At 32.2% G+C, this 20389-nt stretch overlaps 1 protein-coding gene across 3 annotated transcripts in view; it reads left to right on the top strand.

Moving 5' to 3' along the window:
* The window catches only part of RAD51D (DNA repair RAD51-like protein), a 281195-nt gene extending 263148 nt beyond the window's left edge, over nucleotides 1-18047 (top strand). Inside the window, exons 9-11 of one of the 3 annotated variants that reach the window (XM_089820653.1) lie at nucleotides 6909-7058; nucleotides 7148-7200; nucleotides 17748-18047. In XM_089820653.1, the coding sequence (XP_089676779.1) occupies nucleotides 6909-7058; nucleotides 7148-7186 (189 nt within the window). In that variant the 3' untranslated portion in view covers nucleotides 7187-7200; nucleotides 17748-18047. Of the gene's footprint in view, nucleotides 1-6908; nucleotides 7059-7147; nucleotides 7554-17742 lie in introns of those variants that run through there. The other 2 variants (XM_089820654.1, XM_089820652.1) reach the window with 2 other exon arrangements.
* Nucleotides 18048-20389: the final 2342 nt, after the last annotated feature.

Here is a 20389-nt window from a genome sequence, read left to right as displayed (position 1 = left end):
TACTCAAAGTCTCTTTTGGAAGAGGCTTTGTGAAGATATCTGCAATCTTCTCCTTAGTAGCACATATCCAAACTCTAGTTACTCCTAGTGTTTGTATATTAATGAGTACTTGCCAGATTTTTACTAGTACCTGCAACTTGTGGGTATACTTGTAGGTTTTGGGGCTGTCGATTGCTCATCTTGACTAGCCAGAAACTTGCCAGAATTGCAGTGAAAACTTGTTTATTTGTAAAAACTTGTTCCCATAAAAAAACGACCACGGCACCCCCAAAACATGATCTCAAAACAAGATGCGGTTTCACAATACACTCCCTCCATACAATTTTACAGGTGCCATCCACGTGAATTTTTAATAACTGAAATGGTTGTCATGGAAGGTGATTTTTTTCCTTTTCTTTAACATCATTAATTAGAAATTTATAAGAAAATAATATTATTGTAGATTTTATATAATAAAACCTTAAACTTATTGATAGGTAATTACATGCATATGAATTTGATAGTAATTAGTTAAAACAATTTGCACATGAATCTACTATTGTTAAGAGAAACCTTATCTTGTTGGGGGAATTGGAAATACTTAACTCATTTGATACATTTCATAATTGAATTTTTGGAAAACAAGATAAGTGCTTTTATAAGAAAACTTTGTACATTTTAAGTTGGCGAGTTTCGGTGAGTGAAAAAATCTGCACTTGCAAGGTACACTCCAAGTCCGAGTGTGTAATCAATGGTTTAAAGTTTTAAACCATCTATTCATTGAATATCATTCATATTTCTAGAGCAGATTTAGAGAGCAGAGTTTATTAGATTAATTTGGCGTATGCTTCTAGAGCATCTACAATGAATTTATGCAAGATTCATAAAGGCTTGTTGTGATGATATTGTGCCTTGCTTCTTGATATTATGCAAAAAAATTAATTCATGGACAAGCAGTTGAAGATTTTGAAATCAACTTTATGAAAGAGAATATTATTTTGTTTGCCCTCAACTTTACAAGGGGCATGCATTATACTACTGATGGCTTGAGCACTTAGGGAATACTAGAAATATTTTGTGAAAGGGTAAGGAATAACTCTATCATGCAGCCATTGTTGGCAATAATGTTTTGGAAATCTCCCTAGTTGAGGATTTGGCTTTTCAGTCGCATGATTTTACTGTTATGTGCAAGAATATATAGGATATTATGCGTGTGATTAAAATGAAAATGCCTTATGCTGAGGTGTAGTTCTAATAATTTTTTCCTATATTTCTTTGCTAACTCATCTGTTCATGCTCACCTGCTGTAGTGAATTTAAAGATGAGACTGTCATATTCATGCCACCTATTAGTGAAAGATAGTTTGTTTATTTCTTCCACTGGTGTGTTAATATTGTAGCTTTAGTCGGATTGAATTGACCTAGAAGTAATCGTTCCATGATTATTGGTTAATCATCAATTTCTACTTATATACATAGTAACATGGGGACACGTCGGCCCCCCCCTTTTGCCCCACGTCCTGGAGACTTGGACACATCGGGGATGAATCAGTATAATCAAACTAACACAGTCATAACTTTTCAAAATGTGGGCAATAATATGGTTAAAGGTTTGGAGTTTTATTAGGCTTATCATAGCTTTGACAGATGGTGTCAACAAGTTATTTTAATAAATATAAACCATAGTAACACGGGGATGCGTCCCCACCCTTTTTTGCTGATGCACCCAAGACGAGGATGCACCTAGGACAGGGGGACGACATTCTTGCGTCCCCAACAGCACCACATTGAGTCGCCATCTCACCAAGGATGAGGGGATGTCCCCGTGTCCCCTGTGCAGACAAGGGGACAGGAACAAGTCCCCTAACCCCTCCATGGGACAACTAGGTGTGCCCTATCCAACCAAAAATAAATAAGTTTGTGTAAAAAAATTAAACATGTTTTAATATACTATTGGGCGTATTGAATATAATATCATGTTGTGTAATCATCTCTAAGATGAGATACTCATACTTTTGATACAATGACTATTATTATTAAATATTTATATAATAGAAGTTAGAACTCTTTCTTTTTCTCATTGAGTATTTAAAATTCTAATATTTATTGTTCAATGCTCAATGTTCAAGACTCAAGTATTTAAATTTTAGTAAACTAGTATTTTATATATTTATGTCTTATATTATTATACATATTTTCATTACTAGCATTTTAAGTAGCGCATGTGTAATATATACAACCCCCTGCCCCCCTTTTCCCCTATTGTCATCCCCAAATTGTGGCCTCTTTGTCCCCCTGTCCTAGAAACTTGCCCCCTCGTCTCCCCGTCCACAAGGGTGGTGTAACTATGATATAAACATTGCCCAAGTATTTGTAAACTGTCGTTGGTGTTTATCAGGCCCATGTATGTTTGACAAATTATGATTGTATAAATAAAAATCTCTTCTGCTATTCACTACGACTTTGAAAGAATGAGGATATTGGTAGAAACTAATTTGTTTGTTTTGCAATGAGGAAGACTAGTAACAGATCAATTATATCTTTCACAGTTTTATAATATATATATATATATATATACACAGTTAGTATTTTAGGGATTAAGACCAACAATGACTCAAGGAGGAATAAAAGGGAAATAAAACCAAAACCACCTCAACATTTAAGAAAGTGTCTCAGCTTCTAGATGACCCAGGATGCATAAAGAAACCAAAATATATCTGAAGAGACAAATTATTATATATACTACAAGGAAGTATTTGTAGGGTGATTGGATTTGATCATTGGTAATATTATTTTTCTATTCCCAACATGAAACATTACAAAGACAGTGAGTCATATATTACACATTGGGTCAAGGCAAATCACAATCATAGCAAGAAAATCTCTGAAGTAGGGAGTGATATTTCCTAATCAAGATAGATTCTTTTCCTAAATATTTGGTTATAAGGATTACATACCTAAGATAATCTTCATCACATTGAGTTGACAAAAAGGAAATAAGAATTCACAAAATGTATATTATTACAATCCAAGCCCATTTAATCATGGTTTATGGGTACCAAATGAGTATTTCGTGAGCATGCAATTCTTGTGCTAGTTGGCTTCTGATGAATGTATTCATGAAGCTCTATGCTGATCTTGTAATATCATCATGGACGGCAAAGCTTGAAGAATTATTCAAGCAAAAGAATTATCATTGACCTATAATTGACTATAACAAAAGATTGATTAAGGAGGTCATATGTCTGTAAGAATTGAAATCAAAATAATCCTGATGGTAGTTGGCCAATGACTGATGATTACCACTGAAGCATGTTTCTCTAATGGTGATCAAGAGGAAATAATGTTTGAAAACTCCATTGGTTGCTCATTTGATGAGTACAATGGTGATGATGAGTTAAAGAAGATGTTTCTTCGGTAGTAGAAGGAGATGTTATTGTGATCCTTCATTGGATGAATGGTTTAAACTAGAGCAATGAAGGAGACCTATACTTGGAAGCAATAAATAAATAAATTATGTTAAGAAGGATGTTGATGAGGAAAATACTAAGATAAGTATTCTCTCTTGAGTAAAATTTTGTATATTTTATAGTTAATTGCTCAATCTCTTAACTATATCCCTGTATGTAATGAGTCATTTGCTTTATTATGCTCTTGTTCTTTACCTTGATCCACAAAGATGATTATTTGCAAAGAACATAAAGAAGTTTTCCATAATTGAATATGATACAAAATTGTTTGAAAATATAAGAGAGGGAAATTCACAGTGTGGGGGGAAATGATAAACAATGTTCTATTCCCACTTGAATCATCTTTAGAGGGAAGATCTCCCATTCATGTGCAGATAAGTATTTGTTGTCTTTGGGTATTACATTTATCTACTCACTATATTCTCTCTTAATTGTATTTCTATATGTACTATAAAGAGCTATCCGCCTTCATCTTTTCCTTTATGTCTGAGGAAATACTTGTAGGAAAAGGAGGTCGGTACTTTACACATGCTACCAAATATTGTGCAAACTCAATCTTATGATAGTAGCTTCAAAGAAGTTGTGATATAGAATTCATTAGTCATTTGATGACTAGGTTGAATAAAGTGAGGCTCTTGAAGTGAATATCTTTGATAATTGAGATTATGAGTATCCTTCTATATTAAGAGGGAGCCTAAGAAATATGTGTGATTGCATGATTTTGATGGGCCTAACCTTGTGCACAACATGAGGAAGTGATGACTTGTCACTAGAAAGTTGGAAGATTAATATTAGATTTAGAGGGAGTTCGACAATTTATTTTAGGCATCCTTGGACGAAGAGAGCTTCTAAGGGAGTAGCTAGAGGATCTGATTTTCCAAAATCTTTGTTCAAATGGCGAATTTCGAGGTGCAATTCCTTGTTAATGAGTTCTCTACAAAAGAAAAGTTTGAGGTGAAATTCCTTGTAATGCATTTATCTATGTGAGGGAAATTTTTAAGGTGAAAGCACTTGTTCCACCCTCTAGGAGCAGCTATGGTGGATCCACTCTTTTGACATGGTTCATGGTGGATATCATGCACGTTTCTACATGATTATGTTGGAAAACATCAGGAGAGGTGACGATCTTTCATTGATGCTTGTGTTGTGAGGTTGCTATTGTAAGGTGACAATCTTAACAATGGCTTGACTTGTTATCATGATGGACTACATTAAGTTGTTGTCTTAGAATGTGTCGGAGATCATGATACTACATTTGTTGTTCTTGAGTTCTTGATCTATTATCATGATAGACTACAGTAACTTGTTATCTCAGAATGTCTTGAAGATCATGGTAACTAATGTATCACGATAAACTACATTAAGTTGATGTCCTAGAGTGTGCTGAAGATCGTGATACTAGCCGTAATGGAGACTTCTTGTTGTCCCTAAGATCAAGGTTGTTATGTGGTAGATTGCATTCAGTATTTTCTGAGAGTGTGCTGGAAATCAGATAACTCATATCTTTCTAGGATATGATATTCTTGTTGATAGGCATCTTGGTGTTGATGCCAGTGCTCATATCACAAGAATTTGAGATTGATAAGATTTTTCAAAATTAGATCACTATTTTATGAGATGATCGTATTGATCAAATCCTCCCTCGAGATCATGATACTCGTCATGATGGACTACATTAACTTGTCCTTGAGATCATGACTATTATTTGATAGACTACATTCACTTCTTGTCCCAAAGTGTGTTAGAGATCAGATAACCCATATCTTTTAGGATATAACATATTCTTTTGGTAGGCATTATGAACATGAAGCTAGTGCACATACCAAGAGAATATAAGTACAATGAATGTTATATGATTGATATTTCTTGTTGAATCATACTTCGAATGATTTCAAAAGATAACATCTACGTTGATGGATAAATGTTGATATCCTTAAATATGTCATTCCAAGAATATCATATTAAGATGATATCTCTCTATATGCTTGAGAGCATAATGTATACTATAACAATCCTCCCTAGCTAAGAGGGAGTGTTAATGTTGTAGCTTCAGTCAGATTGAATTGACCTAGAAGTAATCGTTCTATGGTTATTGGTTAATCTGAAATCATCTCTCTCTCTCTCTCTCTCTCTCTCTCTCTCTCTCTCTCTCTATATATATATATATATATATATATATATTAATGTTAATATTATCTAATTGATAACTAATTTATAAATTACCACAGAAATATGACAGTGTTATTACATTTGCAGAAAATGATCCTACAAAATCAACATGGTGATCTTGTGAACTGTAGTAGAAGCTTTAGTGTAGGTTATCAAATTACAAAGGATGGTAAATTAAGCTATTATGGTTTGATTTAACTTTTTTATGATGCTAATACTACTAACTTCAATTGGGTTTTCCAGTAGGGTTTCCCAGGATTTTGAGCTGTGTGAACTGCTTTCGGCTATTTTTTCGAGAAAAAAAACAAGAAACTGTCAATGACATGTCATATTCGTAAGTTGCTCAAGCAATAGAATCTGTTTTTTCTATTGTTTAAAATGGTTAAATATTTAATTAGTCAACTAGAAAATATGATGCATTTAAGATGTTTGTTTAATCTTACAGAATTTGGGCTTTTACTAAATATGTGTATTTTATTCTAGGTAAATAATTACGGAGGCCTGATGGAATACTTTTGTGTTATTCCAATAGATAATGCACATGCTCACTAGAACTAAAGAGTTCCCAATTCCTTATCTAAACTTCTAATTATTTTTACTGCAAAATGTGCAACGCATTTTGCACATTTTGTTTTATTAGACATCAGTTAGCCTTGAGAAGAACCAACTCAACCAGAAATGTTGTCTCATATGTCGACTATTATTTTGTGATTTTCTTTACCATTCATTTCAGTTACAAATAGTGCAACTTCATGAATGTACACATGTTTTCTATAGTGATATTGACATATATTATTTTAAGGTGGCAAGGAGTTACCAATGATGGTTTCTTATAATGTGCTTTTAGTTTAAACAATTGGAGGAATATTAATCTAGACAACTTTACATTGTCATATCTTAAACTCAAAAAACATGGAAAACAGGAGGTTGACACTAAATATAGGTTCTACATAAAATTTTCTTATTTAACATCAAGTATATTGTATTGATCGAATAAAAAAAACCGTGTATTGTAGTGCAAAAGACGTACAGAAATATTGTGCATGAACTTGACATCTATAAAATCTTGATATATTTCTTATTTTTGAGGAGAGAATTCATTTAAATTTTTCTTCAGGATTGTATGCTCAATAGGGTTTGATATTATGTCAAATAAATATTATCGTTTTATCTTCATAAGAAAAAAATAATGCAATGATATGGTGGGTCAAACCATTACGGTCAAAGTAATGAGCTACTTTCTAGATGCGACAAAATCTAGTTTGAAAACTTTGCTATATATTGTGTTCAGATCACTAATCACACAGTTTTGGACAAATCGGGGGTATTAAAACCTGCCCTAGGGGAGAGTTGGAAATCTATGCCACATGTTAGATTGTTGCTGTCCCAGGATCCTGTCAACAATATCTGTGAAATCTCCCTTATCAAACATACCTCCAAGGTAACTCACATTCATATTTAGCAAATGCCACTTTATATGCATTGAATATATTACTTTTTCAGGATTTATGAATTACATTTGTGTGCCAGGAGTGTCACCAGCGGATGAGCTTTTGCCCAAGCACTTAACCTACTTCCCACAAGTAAGATGCAAATCAATTATATTATATATAGGCTATTGATAATCAATTGAAATTCATTAACCTCTATGAATATGGTTGGTCTGATTCTTTGCTAATGTTATCAAATGTTGTAGTATTCGCCTTTGTCTCATGTAACTGAGACGAAGAGGTGCCATTGTGCCTTGCAACATGCCTGTAAACGTGTACTTTTTTATGTTCACCAATTATTCATTATTGTTCCACCTAAATAAAGTTTAACACATTATTTAGATGCCAGAAGCAATAAGAAACTAAAGGTAAGCCGTAACAGAATATGATTATGTGATTTGTAGTTACTTAATACTAAAAAGTAAAAGACTAAAATTTGTGTACCATTTCCATTAAATAACGTTGCTGGATGGTTTGAATGGATGTACTATTAATTGATATGTTCTGCAGAAATTGGTCCATTTTAATATTATAGTTTAACAAATGAAGTTTCAATTATAATTTATAACTGTTATAAACTTTTAAGGTAATTGACCTTGAGCGGAAACCATGACAGCAATCATTCACATTCCTGCATTACCATCTTCCAACACTTGATTATTTTCCTGCTAATGATTGATCAGTCCTTTGTCTCAGCTAAGGAGGACACCATGTCCTCCACCTCCTACCACTGTCACATTCTTAACCTCACCATATCTTAAGATTTCTACTCTACAATGACAAAGGACAGCAGAACAAACTACAAATAAGAGCTCAACATATATCCTATTCAATGCTCATTTTGCAACCTCTTTGCTCAATTTTTTAACCAGATGCGATCTCAAGATGCCCACACAAACCAAAGTTTCATGGAAGATGAAATGGAGTAAGACTTTGGTTTGTAAAAGACAAGACACCTATTTGCACCTTTATGAGACGTTATCTTTGTTTAAGATCCTTCAGAACTTGGGTTAATAGTATCTGGAATCTTGTGGATCGGTTAAATGTTATAATGATTCCAACAGGGCATTTCATGGTTGTCTTCAGCTCCAGAAAAGAGACAGTAGCTCACTTTTGGAGTGGTCTTTGGTTTCTCAAGTTGTATAGTCTATTCATGGGACATTGGGCTCCAATTTCATCCCATTGAAAAATTTCTAGATTGTGGGGCCTGTTCACCTCCCACATCTCCCAACTGAATATTGTTACAGTCATCTGCAAATGATGAATCCGTGGTTGGAGAATATATCACAGCTTAAGTATTCACAAAGAATCCATGAATCTTAATCTATTTATCTCAACAGAGATTTGGACAAGCTCACAACAAAAACCCTAATTAATCGCAACAGAATACAGAACTTTTGCTCTTCTACGGTTCATTAATACAGGAATAGTAATCTCAACAGAGAAAGTACAACTTAATCTCAACAGAGCTATGGACAAGCTCTTCTTGACACGGGGAGAACTGAATTGGAGAAACCCACATATTATGGTTCTCTTCTGGTGTTGAATATGCCATTGAGTCATTGACACAACCGTTTGATGTAAGAGTCTGCTATGTAATAAAAAACCAGACTTGAAAATCAGGACAATGAACCGTAGAAGACAAAACTGGAGGAGACTCCATTTTACCATTTCCAAAAAATGTCAGGTTTTCAGTTCACAACAAAAAACATTTATTTTTAAGATTTAAGATCACCAAGCATCCTAAAAAGTATTGCTCCATATTAATCTATTTTCAGCTGTACCTGACATGGAACCAGATAAATCACAACAGCCCCAGGAAAAAAACATTACTACATGTGAGAAAATCATTTCATATTCAGGTCTTCGTCATGTATCAGACTCTAAATCCCTTAACGCCAATCCATCACAGAGAACACAAACTTCTTCGGCTACAATAAAGAACAAAGGACGAAGGATGGAAAGCTAAAAAGTAAAAACACAAACGAGATCCTCCTCCGTGTTTTCAACTCTCTTTGGAAACTAAAGAGCACTTTTAACAGTTTGACCATACAAAAAACATAAAACACATTAAGTGCAGAACAAACATAAGTTACAAGGACCGGGCAGATGGTGAAAATGGGCCTCACTATGCACTCCAAAAATCACATCTCAGTCAGAGATCAGAAAAGGTTCCTACAGAAAACTCCCTATATACGAAGATAACTCTTGGAATATCAATGGGCTAGGCATACTAACAAATATTACTTGAAGGATCATTGCCATTCTGAATGCAAATATAATTCTCATTCAGGAAAGGAACAAAACTATGCGCTCTTTGCGGTTCAAAGGGAAATAAGAATGTAAAGAGTCTCCACCTTCATCCAACAGAACCTCTGCATTCGAATCTCACGTGTTGTAAAATCCAATCAGAATTTCAGCACATTTCCATTCAATAGAAGTTTCAATGGATTACGCAATTATTAACATATTTATCACCCTTGTAGAGAGCAATCTATAGGATGATAAACACGGTCTGACAGTTATGTGAATCAGTTTGGACGTGGCTATCCTTCCTACCAATTGTACAGTTGACCAATTTTAAAAAAATCGAAAATATCACAGATTTATTCGAAAATTTCATAGTTTGTAGTCGAAAAAAACAAAAAATTGGAAAAAAAATCACTACATTTTCATGAATCTCGAAAAAAAAATGTTCAACTTTGTTTTATCTTTAGTGCATTTGCTCTAGAGATTAACCTATCCTAATCAGTTTTGATTTGACTTGTATGAATTGACATTTTCATTGATGATTGTCTATGGCACATTTTGAATCAATCATCCAGTTAAACTATGCAGACCAAATAATTTAAGTTTACATTTTCCAAATTTATTTGAAAATACATGAATTATTATTCTATTGTATAATACATTTTCCAAATTTATTTGAAAATTTATAAATAAGTTTTATCTCTTATTATTCTATTGTATAATATTGGGTGCTATTTTTTTTTCTTTCCACCAATCAAATCATACAATTTTTACAAATATATGTGCATTTGTAATGTTTCTAATTTTTATTTTTGAAGTTGAATGTTTTAGAAAATTATTATTTCTGTTTGTACAATGAAAAATCATTGTGGAACAATGTTTGTTATTGACTTTATTTCAAAATTGAAATATTATATGTTGAAATTTAGGCTTTTCTATAATCTTATGGAAAAAACGTAAGGAAATTCCAATACTGGTTGATGTTTGCATTTAATGCAAGTTGTTTTTGGTGGAAATCATCCACATAATCATTTGAACTACTTGATACTAGAACATGAGCCAACAAATGAACCTTTGGCTAAGAGCCAAGGACTAAGGGATATCCATTCTATCTCAAGCTCATCCCTTTTAATGCAAAATTTATAAACATCTATTTTTTTTAAACAATCTGTCTTTGTCCTTTATTTTAGGAAACATCTAATCTTTGCAACAAAAAAATCTCAATCTTCTATTCCTTTTAGTACATTCTAAAACATTCATAATCTAATTTTTATCCAATTCTTTTTTACAAGATTACCATATTTCTCTTTATAATCTGAAAAACTTTTCATTCAATCAAGGTAGCTCCCTTGCAACCTTAAATACTCCCTTTTATTCTTATTTATTTGCAGGCCTCCAAACCTCTAGTTTAAATTTGGCAAATTAATTTATGTAGAAGTTGAACGATGTCAAGGGAGAACAAATTCGGCTTATTGGAAAAATAACCTTTTTTAAAAAGCAAAATAGATTAATATCTCTTCATATATGTATATACAAATTTCAAAACAATTACATTTCTTAACTTTTGGAGAGTGACAATTATTAGAAGCCTTCTTCACCTTAGAGGTATTTCTTTGGCTTTTGGGCTTTGGTTTTCTTCTTTTCTTTTATCATTTTCTTGATTCTTATACTTCTAGACAAAATATCTATTTTGTAAGATGTTTTTATGTTTTCTTAACAGTTTCAAGTGTTGTAAGTTTATTTGCTTCATTAACAAAGAAATCCATGAGCTGTCATGAATGTTGTTGATTATTAACATCTGGCTCATCTTTACCTACTTTAGTGTCTTCAGTTTGTTTTTCTTGTTTCTTTATATAGTTTTAAACCATACTTTTGTTATAATCAAAGAGTATAAATAAGTGAACGAATTCTTTGGACACATTAATATTTCACATGGGAAATAACAAATTACATGTAATACAGTTTTAGGACGGGTTGTTATTACTTATGAAACTGTTTTTTAATCTCCTTTGCTTTGGTTAGTCTTTTACAATGATAGACTAATTTAATTTTCTTAAAATTTCTATTTTTTTTTCTCTATTATCTTTTTAATCACATGTCATGTCCCTTTTTTGGAAGTAATTTGATTTAATTAATTTAATTAATTAAGTTGTTCAAAATAATGAATATTTTATAAGGATGACTAATTAATTATTTTAATTAAATAAATAAGTGGTATTAAGTTAACTTTATATTTAATTAATTTAATAAAGTGACTAGAATTATAAAATATTTTATAAAGTCACTTAATAAATAAAATAATGTTTTAGAAGTTTTTGGAGAAAGTGGAGAAAAAAGAATATATAGGCACCCTAGGCTTCATTCACGGCAGACAGATTTGTTGTTGTTGATGTTGATGTGCATTGTGGAGCCTAGGGTTTTTGTAGTAGTCACAATTGGTCATTAAGAACGAAAACTCTCAATTTGTACGCAATTTTGAGGGTGTGAAATATCACTTGAATTATTGCAGTTGAGAGGAAAATACTTCAGTTTTCTATTTGTGCTACATTGAGAAAAAATATTTGAGTACAAAACGCAACCCGAAAAAGCAGTCTGAAAAAAGTAGTCCAAAAAAAGCAGTCCGAAAAAGCAATCTGAAAAAGCAAATTCGAAAAAGCAAAGAAAATTATTACAGCCATCTACAATCAGGTTCTTTTGGATATCCCATGCATTTTTTATTATCATTTAGATGCCTATTAGAAGGTATGGCTGTAGGTGAAAGTTTGTAACAAATTTAAGCATTATTCTTGCGGATGTAAGCCAAGAGTCTTGGCCATTTCATACTAGCATTGTAGTTGACATTTTATGTGCAATAAAGGGGACATAAGTTGCTAGTCTGATATAGTTGTAATTGAATATGTATTTATCATTCATGATCAGCTTATTAGTTTGCATGCCAATTGTTTGACAAAATGTCAATTGACTATAGGTTCTCTTTTTGGCATAAATACTATTATAATTTTGCATACCAAGTGTTTGTGTTAATACCACTTGGCTATAAGTGCATTAATGCCATCATAGGTTGCATCCAAAGTGTTTGTCATAATTACTCTTTGTTGTAACAGCATATTGCAAGTAGTTTTTAGTTATATATATGCATTAAATATTGTCAAAATAAATTGCACATTCATGTTAGGTCATTGTGTAGTCAATTTTGAGTCTTCTTGCAAAAGATTCTCATTGATGCAAATTGAAGAAGAGTCATTAAAGCAAACTAAAATACTATATCAGTCATATGACCCTTGCATGTGAGTTGTTTGATGAAATTTCTTGAGCCTTTATCAGCATTTTGAGATCAAATTTGAGCAGAGTTATTACACAACAATTAAATAGAAGTAATTTTTTTAATAAAAAATGAATTATACACCTCAAATTTATGTTTTCTCAACTAGTCAATTATGAAGAACACTAATATCGACATTTTTTTCTTAGTCTTTGTATTGTCTTACAAAACTCCTTGCATCGTAGCCTTCAAAATTATTTGCCTCTTCATTTTTAAAAATTTAAGTCGATCTAGTCTTTAAAATTTGCTCTTTCATGGTTTCTCTATACCTAATTTAGTTTTATGTTAAGTTTTCTTTCATATAAGACAACCAAGTTCCTCCAAAATCCGATCTTCTATGGAGTCTACCTAAATTACTTCTCTGTTAATTGAGTCAATTTTTTGTGACTTAAGACAAACTTAGTCTACATAATGTGGTATTAAATGAATGCTATATATAATAAATACATTATACAAAACATAAAAATATATCATTAAAAATTGAAATAATAACTTTTCTATATATTTATCATTTTTCGTTTCAATTCTATTCAGTGTCATTACTTTTCTATGTGATGTGTTCAATTTTATAATATTCATAAATAATTTTTTTTCCCTTTCTTTTTAGACCTTGGAGATATTCTTTTTTAATTCTATTTCATCATAAGCAAATATGGTTTCTACTTAAAAAATGATAACTTCAAAAAAGATCTTTTTAATTAAAAACAAACTTAATCAACTTTTTTTTAATATAAAAGAGGTCAAAGCCATATATTAAATATAGAAAGAGTACAACCCAACTTGTGAGGTACTGTAAGGAAGAATTGGGTGATGGTCCCCTCGTTTAGTCCAATTCTTAAGAATTTTTTTTTTCCACATATAATGGTTATAATTTTCCATCTTTTCCAAAGAGATCCACTCTTGTGTCTTAAAATTACCTGAAATGTCTTAGAAACACCAACCAAAGGAAACAATTTTATATATATATATATATATATATATATATATATATATATATATATATATTTGTTAGAGGTTAGAAAAAATAAGAAACTACAAAAGGCTAACAACTAGAGATTGAAGATCAGAAACTCATCAATTCTTAAAGGATCATCTAAATAGAAAAGAAAATTGAATAAACATCAACACACTCAGAGCTGATTAATAACATTGCAAAATACATTTAAAAATACTTATAGATACCAATCAAAATAATACATCTCAAGGTCCGGTCAGATAGAGAATAAGAAAAGCAAGAAGCTTGAAAGAGGGGAGGCTTTTACCAATTACTTAAAGGGAATAATAAAAGCCTCCCTTAAGACCTCAAATTTCCAACTTTGCAAAGATTTAGAGCTTGCAAATGTAATCGTGATTCAGTAAAGGGAAGAGTGCAAAAACTAATGATATCTATCTTTTCCTACTTGAAAGGAAACTTGTACTAACCATCTTTTTTGAGCCTAGTACCTAAAAAATTAATAAGGAATATGAGACAATAATTAAACATTCAATGCCAGAAAGACATTAATCCCCAAATTAGCTAACTCATTTGCATGCTTATTACCTTCCCAATAGATATGATTGAAAATAATTTTGTCAAAATATTTGCAAAGTTCTAAAGCTATAGGTAATTTTGCATAGATATTCCATAGTTAAGAAGAGAACCTTTTCTAAGGGCATTAATTATGATGGCAGAATCCCCCTCAACTTCTAAACATTTAATATTTAAGAATTTATACAACCAAAGGCCCTCCACTAGAGCATAAATCTCTACCTAGTTGTTAGTAGCTTCACCTATGTATTTGGACAAGTTAGCTACTTCAATCCCTTGATCATTATGAATGCAAGAACCTACACCTTCTTGACCTAGATTTCCTCTAGAGGCTCCATCAAAATTAAGGTTGAACCAGTCATCTTGTAGAGCTTGATAAACACATTCTAATCTCTTTAATTTACTTAGAGTCCCACCATCCAAAAAGGGAGGAATTTTTAGACCAATCCATCTACCTCTCTCCTTTCATCCCAATGAATCATCTTCACATGTTTAGGGAGAGAATTAAGCAAACTGTTATTAGTTAATTCAATGATAGAGACTTCAATCTCTTGCTTGAATTTATTAATTGGCATATGCTTATCCTAGAAGATTCTATGGTTCCTCTCCTTCCATAAGACATAATCCAAAGGCTATGATATATACTATTTTTTCTTAGTAGATGCCAAGAAGTCAACATACTCCTCATTGAATTCGAAAAAGCCAACATAAGTCCCATATGCGAACATAGGCAATGCCAACATGAGTTTGATTAAGGGCAATGAAGAAAGATGTGAGCAATAGATTCCTCATTAGATTCACATAGTGGGCATCTACTAGGCCTTTGAATCCCAAACTTTTAAAGCCTTTCTGTTGTAAGGGCCCTTTGATGAATGACAACCCATGAGAAAAATGTTTCCTTCGGAAGGAAAAACTTATCCCAACACAAACAGAGAGAGAAAGGAGATGGAGAGATTCCATATACAAATAACTCATTTTTGAGTTGTACTCCATTTTTCTCCCATCCCATATAAGTTTATCATCCCCTCCCTTAAAGGAGATCACCCTGGATTTTAAAATGAAGAAGAATTTTTTCTTCTAAGGGAATGCATTCAACATCAAGATTTCTCCACTTCCAATGCAATCAATCTTCTCTTAAAATCACATAGTCCTTCACCTTTGTTTCCCATCTCTCTACCAAATAAGATTTATCTTTTAGAAGGGAAGGATGGCGAACGAGGGGGTTTATAGCCACCCCAAGAGTCTTCCCAAAACATAGCTTCCGTTCCATCCCCAAGATTCCATGAGAGCTTATTCTGATTAATATGTTTGCATTTCAAGAGGAAATTTTAAAATCTTGAGCCTTTGGGAGGGTTGACCTCCCTAAAGATATTGACTGGATTAAGGGATGATGTGTATTTGTGGGAAAGAATCCTAACCCATTTGAGGTCAATGAACCTAACCATACTCTATAATAACTTTGCTCTTAAGGCCATTCCTTGACGTTTGATACTTTTGATACGAACTCTGCCTTGACTTTTAGACCTATAGATTTGGTCCCTAGAAAGAAGGGAAAACTTATGTCAATTTGCATTGCCCTGGCAAAAAAAGGTTATAGGTAGATCTTTTTCTAACGCTTTGCTATTTGGGAAATCAAAACATGAAAGCTGATAAATAGGTTGTGCTAACAAAATTGCTAAAACCATAGTCTTCCTACCTGTTGAGGAAAGCCACTTACCTTTCCATCCAACCATTTTTACTTTTAATTTTTCTACTAAGGGATCCCATAGTCTAGAAACATTGTGACCCAAATTGAGAGGGAGAACCAAGTATCTACCAGGCAAGATACCTTTGTTAAAGTTCAAAATGACACAAATTTGAGCTTCCAAATTGGTGGAAGTGTTGAAGAGAAAGATCTCTAATTTGTCTCTATTAATCTCTTGACATGACACCTTGGTATATATATCCAGAATATCCTACCACGGATAGGCCTCTCTAGTCGATCCTTTTCCAAATAACATTGTATCACCTACAAAATGTGGATGTGTAGATGGTTCCTCCCTGTTGGTTATTGAGATACCTTTGATTGTTCCTTCCATTCTTGCTTGTGTAATTGACATCCCTAATGAATCAACCATTAGAATAAATAGAAAGAGAGAAACAAGGTCTCTCTGTCTCAGTCCACAAGAATTACTAAAAAATCATACTTGGGTGCTATCTATTAAAACATATATTTTTGGAGTAGATATACATTCAAAGATTTAACTCTATCCATTGTTTAGAGAAATCATAAGCTTCAAGACATTTGCATAAAAATTGCCAATCTATTGTGTCATATTCTTTCATAATATCCAATTTGATGAGCATACTGGGTAACTTATTATTTTGAACCTAATGAATAGCCTCCTAGGCTAGAATGAAGCCGTCATATATTGATTGAACAAAACTTGTTTATTCCTCACTTATAAGACTAAATAACATCTTTTAAGGTTTGCTAGCCAAAATTTTAGTAAAGAGCTTGTAGAGAGTATTACATAAAGCTACGGGTACAAAATCGTTGAAAGATTCCACCTTATCCTCTTTTGGAATAAGGGCTATAAAAGTATTATTGACTTCACTCAGTAGTTTTCCTGAGTTTTTGATTCCTTCCAAGGCGTTTGTTAAATCTTCTCCTATGAAGTCCTTAGCATTTCAGAAAGGAAAATATTGGAAAACTATTAGGACCTAGAGACTTGTCCAGATTCATTTTTTTGAGGAATTCTTCGATCTTTATTTTGGTGATCTTTTGCAACAAGATTTTTTTTTGTTCTATTGAGACTAATCTTGGGATGTTAGAGAGAACACTCCTTTGAGTTGTCACACTAGAACTTACACCATTATTATAAATACCTTCAAAGTAATAAATGACTTCTAACTGGATATCTTCAGTCTAGTTCTTTGGATTTTGATCCATTCCTTTAATGGAAGTAATTATGTTAATAGCTTTTTCTTGCTTAGAGCTATTATGAAAATATTGGTGTTATTATCCTCGGCTTCTAACCATGTTTTTCTTGACTTTTTTCTCTAGAAAAGTTGTTCTTTAGCCAGAATTTATTCATATTGTTGCATAAGCATTCTTTCTTCAAGGAATTGAGCCTCTCCCATCCCATTTTCCATACCTTCCATGTTTAACCATTTTGGTTTGTCTTCGAGAGTTATCTTATCCTCAAAGGTATTTCCAAAGAATTATGAGTTCCACTCTTTTAACTGCATTTGATTACTTTTAATTTACTAACTATCTAGAACATCTTGGATCTTGAAACTTCTATTTCGTCCCACCATCTCCTAATAAGACTAATACAATTATCATTTTTTAGCCACATTTGCTTGAATTTGAAAGGACAATTTCTATACCATTTATTTTCAAGAATTTTAAGCTCCATAAGACAGTGATTTGATCTTGATATTGGTTTAACTTTTGATTGAAATGAAATTAATATCATTGATAGATCTTTGTGATAGAAAACCCTGTCTTATCTTTCTGCAATATTACTAAAACCTCTCCTATTGTTCCAAGTGAAGGTGTTGTCCGATCTAAACAACTCCAGAAGACCTAACCTATTTACCCAATTAAAAAATTGTAATGCCTACCCCTACTTGACTTTTTTGATTTGTTTTGATCAAATTCTTGTATGGCTATTCTATGATTATGTTTTATGTTTATTGGTGCTAAGTTACCAGAATTGATTAATTGTATTTCATATTCAGTTAATATATGTGTTGAGTTACTTTAGTGCTAATCTATTTAATGATGTATATTATTTTAGCACTTCAAACCCTCTGACCTATATAGTGGATGATGGTGCATTATGATTATTGCCAAGTGGCATTTGAGATGATTGTATATTGTTTAAATCGATATGTACTTGTAGTTATTTTTTAATATGGATGTGTTATGTATTGGTTTTAGTATTAATTAAATTAAATGTGATTCAACATCATAAGATCCTTGAGAGTTGTAACCTGATTATGTGTTGTTAATATTTGAGTGTATGTTATTGCTACTGCTATAATTATATCTGTTGTTGTTAAGTTATTATATTTAACTTTAAAAAAAATATTTGTCAAACTTAGTAAAACTTTAAGTTAACTTCTTTTAGGTCACATGGCGGGGCATTACATCTGGTATCCGAGCCTAGTTTCTACATTGGGAGCTCTAGGTATATTGGAATGCCACTAGTTGTTAACTAGTTCAACTGAAACAAAACTGGAACTGTTATGTGTATCTATTACAAACTTGAACACTTGAACTAGTTGAACTGAAATGAAATGTAAACAGTGTTATGTATCTTTTGCAACTTGAACACTTGGAAATTTCAAACTTGAACACTTGAAACGTAGAAAAAAATGCAGAACTTGTAAAACTCTTGAGTTGGATTTTAGACATATTTTCTTATGATTATGCTTTAAGGTAATATGCCTTTGATTGTCTTTGTGAATATTATGTTGTTCTTGTTTGGATGTGTTCAGTAGAGTTACAAACTTGAACCTAAACAGTTTGAATAAGAAAAAATATAAGCAGTCAAACTTTTGAACATGAAACTTGGAAACTCATAACATTTACATTCTTGACTTTTGATTTATGTCTATACATTATAACTTTCATGTTTCCGATGGGATTAGAGATGTTGATCTTTTGTTTGGAGTGTTTTAGGGGTTCTATTTTAGTAATTGTTAAAAGGATGAATGTTAGATCAATATAGTTTTTAGTTTATTATTAAACCAGAATTGTATTGCTCTAAGTGACTAAAAGTGTATACATAGTTAACTTATTTGTATTAGTTATTAAATAAGCTTTTGTTTGACATTGTAGATAGTACTCTTTCACTTTTAGTTACCCTAGTCATTGTAGTAGACTTCCAGAAGTAAGCCTAATTCTAGGGGGAGTGGATGTAATGCCTACCCCTACTTGACTTTTTTGATTTGTTTTGACCAGATTCTTTTAAGCCTGTTCTATGATTATGTTTTATGCTTAGCGGTGCTAGGTTACCAGAATTGATTAATTGTATTTCATATTCAGTTAATATATGTGTTGAGTTACTTTAATACTAATTTATTTCATAATGTATATTATTTCAACACTTCATACCCTATGACCTGTATAGTGGATGATTGTGCATTATGATTATTACCAAGTGGCATTCGAGATTATTGTATATTGTTTAAATGGATGTGTACTTGTAGTTATTCTTTAATATGGATGTGCTATATATTGGTTTTAGTATTAATTAAATTAAATGTGATTCAACATCATGGAATCCTTAAGAGTTGTAACCTAATTATGTGTTGTTGATATTTGAGTGTATGTTATTGCTTCTGCTATATTTATATCTGTTGTTGTTAACTTATTATCTTTAACTTTTAAAAAAATGAAATTGTCAAACTTAGTAAAACTTTAAGTTAACTTCTTTTGGGTCACATGGCGAGGCGTTACAAAAATTATTTTGATGCTAATGAGAGGGTGTTGTTGCCTCCTCTCTACTTTGAAGATCGAAGAATAGCATTAAAATATCCTCCTAGAATAGATAGACCTTCATGTTCTAACGTTAGTATGTCTTCCAACTCTTTCCATAACTTAACTTTATCTCCATTGTTAATTGGACCATAGACATTAACAACCTATAACAAAATTCAAATCTAGTTCCTTTCACCATACAACTCATCCATTTTTTTATAAATTTCTATAGAGGAAATTGATACATTTCTAGGATCCCATATTATGGCAAGACCTCCAGAAGTCCCTTTAGTAGGGGAATCTTTTATCTCCATCCAACCTAATGATCTTCTGAACTTATCCATTTCTTGACTATTAAGTTTCATTTCCTAAAGAATAATAATTTTAGCTTTAGTGTTAGAGAAGTCATTGCTTGTTAGGGGCATTAAAGCCCCTAAGATTCCAAGTTAAGACATTCATGGCACTTGGGGAAGGAAATTTCCCTTCCCAACATTAAGAATATTGGTTAATTTAATTTGACCCTTAACTTCCCCATCTTTTAGACACAGTTCGTGCAAGGATTTCCGCCTTTTCTTTTTTAATACTTTTGCACAATCAGGACCTCCCCTACTTGGGAGGATGACCCCTAATCTTAAAGTAATTGTCAAATCCTCAACCAAATCTACAAAATCTACTTTGATGACAATGGGGCTTATCTCCCTTTCCATGT

The sequence above is a fragment of the Cupressus sempervirens genome, chromosome 3, assembly GCF_028749045.1.
Source record: "Cupressus sempervirens isolate cs-2001-9-10 chromosome 3, ASM2874904v1, whole genome shotgun sequence".
NCBI classification, from domain to species: Eukaryota; Viridiplantae; Streptophyta; class Pinopsida; order Cupressales; family Cupressaceae; genus Cupressus; species Cupressus sempervirens.
The sequence above is the reverse complement of the archived record's forward strand: the minus strand, read 5'-3'. Positions and strand labels throughout refer to the sequence as shown.